This window comes from Morone saxatilis, unplaced genomic scaffold (assembly GCF_004916995.1).
Source record: "Morone saxatilis isolate NCDOM2014 unplaced genomic scaffold, NCSU_SB_2.0 Contig21, whole genome shotgun sequence".
In the NCBI taxonomy this organism is placed as follows: domain Eukaryota; kingdom Metazoa; phylum Chordata; class Actinopteri; family Moronidae; genus Morone; species Morone saxatilis.
The window spans coordinates 16171619-16174129 of record NW_023339774.1 but is presented as its reverse complement, the minus strand read 5'-3'; the positions used below and the strand labels follow the sequence as shown (position 1 = coordinate 16174129).

Genomic DNA, 2511 nt, shown 5'->3' with positions numbered 1-2511 from the left:
GGTTGCGCTGCTTTCATCCAATGCATGGCTTCAGAGTAACTACAAACACAAGAGTTTACATCCATATTGTTGTTGTGCCCACCACAAACATCTGGCATTTGACCCACAGCTGGCCTAATGAGACTGCAACATGATGGGTGTTTTTAGGTTTTTTGTGGTTGTTGTTGCATGGTCACATTAAAACAAACAAAAATTCCTATGAATACAACTTATCAGAAAAATACATATCCGGGATATATCATCGCAACCATCTCCCCTGTAAACCCAATCCCGGTGATGGCTGGAGGGGGAGATGCGCTCGTCCTCGGCGATAATCGATAGACGCATGCAGGTAGCCTTCCTCCCTACACGCGCAGCATCACCACGCATCCTTACTCCACTGTGCAGTCTCTCTTATTTTCCTCCCCATCACCACACATATGAGAAATAGCTCGTGGGGGCCCCATGCCTATTGATCTCTAAACATCTGGAACACCTCATATTTGTTTTACAAGGCAGAGGCGAACAGTCTGTGCCCGAGATAGAGGAGTGAGACAGCAGCAGCAGCAGCAGCAGCAGGACGGACCACTTGACACCTTGCTTCACGACATCGATATGCAGTAGTGTGATACCAGCTCTGCGGAGACGGGAAGGCCAGTCCATGGCATCTTGATATTAAAACCGTGGGCTCTGCGCATTCCTCACCGACGGCGTAGTCTCTCTTTTTTTTTCTTTTTCTGCGGAGTCGAAAAGATTAACTTGGCCAGATAAAGGCGGCGAGGGAGGAAATCTTAACAATAATTCAATTTGACCAGATTCTGTTTTGGGGGATTCGTGGGATATCATTGGACCTGCGATGGACTCCAGCGCGGGGGAATATGGCATGGCTCGTCTTGGATTGTTTTTGGTTTTGATGGGGCTGTGGAGATTTAGCGATGCTTGCCCCGCATCCTGCACTTGCAGCATCTCAAGGATTAATTGTATTGATTCTGTAGCAGGGATCGAGGATTTCCCTGTCCTCACGTTAGATGACATGGAAAACATCACCGAGATGTAAGTGTATGAAAATGATCGTGCAGACAAGCGTAGGAACTTATTAGGATGCAATGCGTAAAGAACTACCTTCGATCGTAGGTCGCAATAATACCCACGGGCTAGGATTATAATAATAATAATGAAGGTAATAATAACATCAACAGGAATATTAATAACAGCAGGCCTGGTATTATTTCCTCTCGTGGATTCAAGATCTACAGAGATCTGTCTTATGCGCCTAATGTCAAACAATAAAATGTGTGATTTTATTCTCATATGGGTTTGTCAGATCATGTAGCCTAGTATATGTGTGTGTGCTCGCGTGTGTGTGTGGCGGAGATGGCGGTTGCGCGTGCCACTAACGAAGGTGGTGTGTGTGCGTGTGTGTGTGTGTGTGATTTGTGCGTGTGTGTGCGTAACGGTGGTGAGAGTGCGCGTCAAGCTTATTTGGATTAGTCAGTGTTTCCTTTACAAAACAGCTCCAGAGGTAGTGATGGAGTAAGTCATGATGTTTAGGCCCAACGCAGCCTCGATGGTGTTTATTCGGCTTTTTTGGGCGGCGTTGTAAAATAGCCCTCAATATTTCGAAATGACCACAGTGATGCCAAATTACACATGAGATCACATCAGCAGATAGTTATGTACCCTTATCTGCGTCAGCGTGTAGGCTTGTGTCGGAGTGTATCAGCTACAACCTTGCACAAGTATACAACTGCATGGCACCCACTGGAGAATGGAGGGGAGACTGGGTGAGTTTTCTGAGGCAGACAGACTGGAACTAGGTGTCACATCAACAATCATGGGTGTAGTTTACCAGGCGTCTACAAAATAGGATTATTCCTTTCTTCGTTTTTGCAAAGAAATCTACAGCTTGTAAAAGTACTTCAGTTTGTCTGCAAGGACTCTTCTTTAAGTGAATAAAATGTGCAGGGGTTTTTTTTTCATCACCTTTGAAGAATATAAAATAAAATACAACTCCAGTGATACTGGTAATAATGACAAACCTTCTGAAGCAGCACTGACCCTTTAGATTGTTGAAGATGCTTTAACCTGTAATATATTGTAGTATAAAGGTACAATCCACATGTAAACCACCAACATTTAAACTAATCTGCCCACAGTGAGGGTAACAACTACAAAATCTTTGTAGATTGTTCATGTTTGCTGATGCTGTGAAATGTTTGTTTACTTCAGCAATGCATTGTAATGATCTTCTGAAATATTTTCATTTTTCATTTATAACTAAAACTCTTCCATGATATAGCTCTTATTAATATTGTATTATACCTTAAAATATTTCAGCACATTTCTGCTTTGCGCTATGATGCCCTAGTGTAAAGTTTTGCTGGTGCCCATTAAAAAAATAAAAAAATATTTCAAGTTTTGATTTGATTTGATTTTTAATGAATCAAGCAGTACTGATTATTCTCTTGCCAAGATGGCAGATATTAGATGTTTTATAATACACCTTTAGTGGCAGCTGTGGCATCATTAGAC

The 2511-nt window shown here is 42.5% G+C and overlaps 1 protein-coding gene across 1 annotated transcript in view; it reads left to right on the top strand.

Moving 5' to 3' along the window:
- Window positions 1–365: 365 nt before the first annotated feature.
- The window catches only part of ntrk2b (neurotrophic tyrosine kinase, receptor, type 2b), a gene marked incomplete at its 3' end in the record, with an annotated part of 15800 nt that continues 13654 nt past the window's right edge, over window positions 366–2511 (top strand). The window contains 1 exon segment of the mRNA XM_035668660.1: window positions 366–1032. Coding sequence (XP_035524553.1) covers window positions 836–1032 — 197 coding nt within the window. The 5' untranslated portion in view covers window positions 366–835.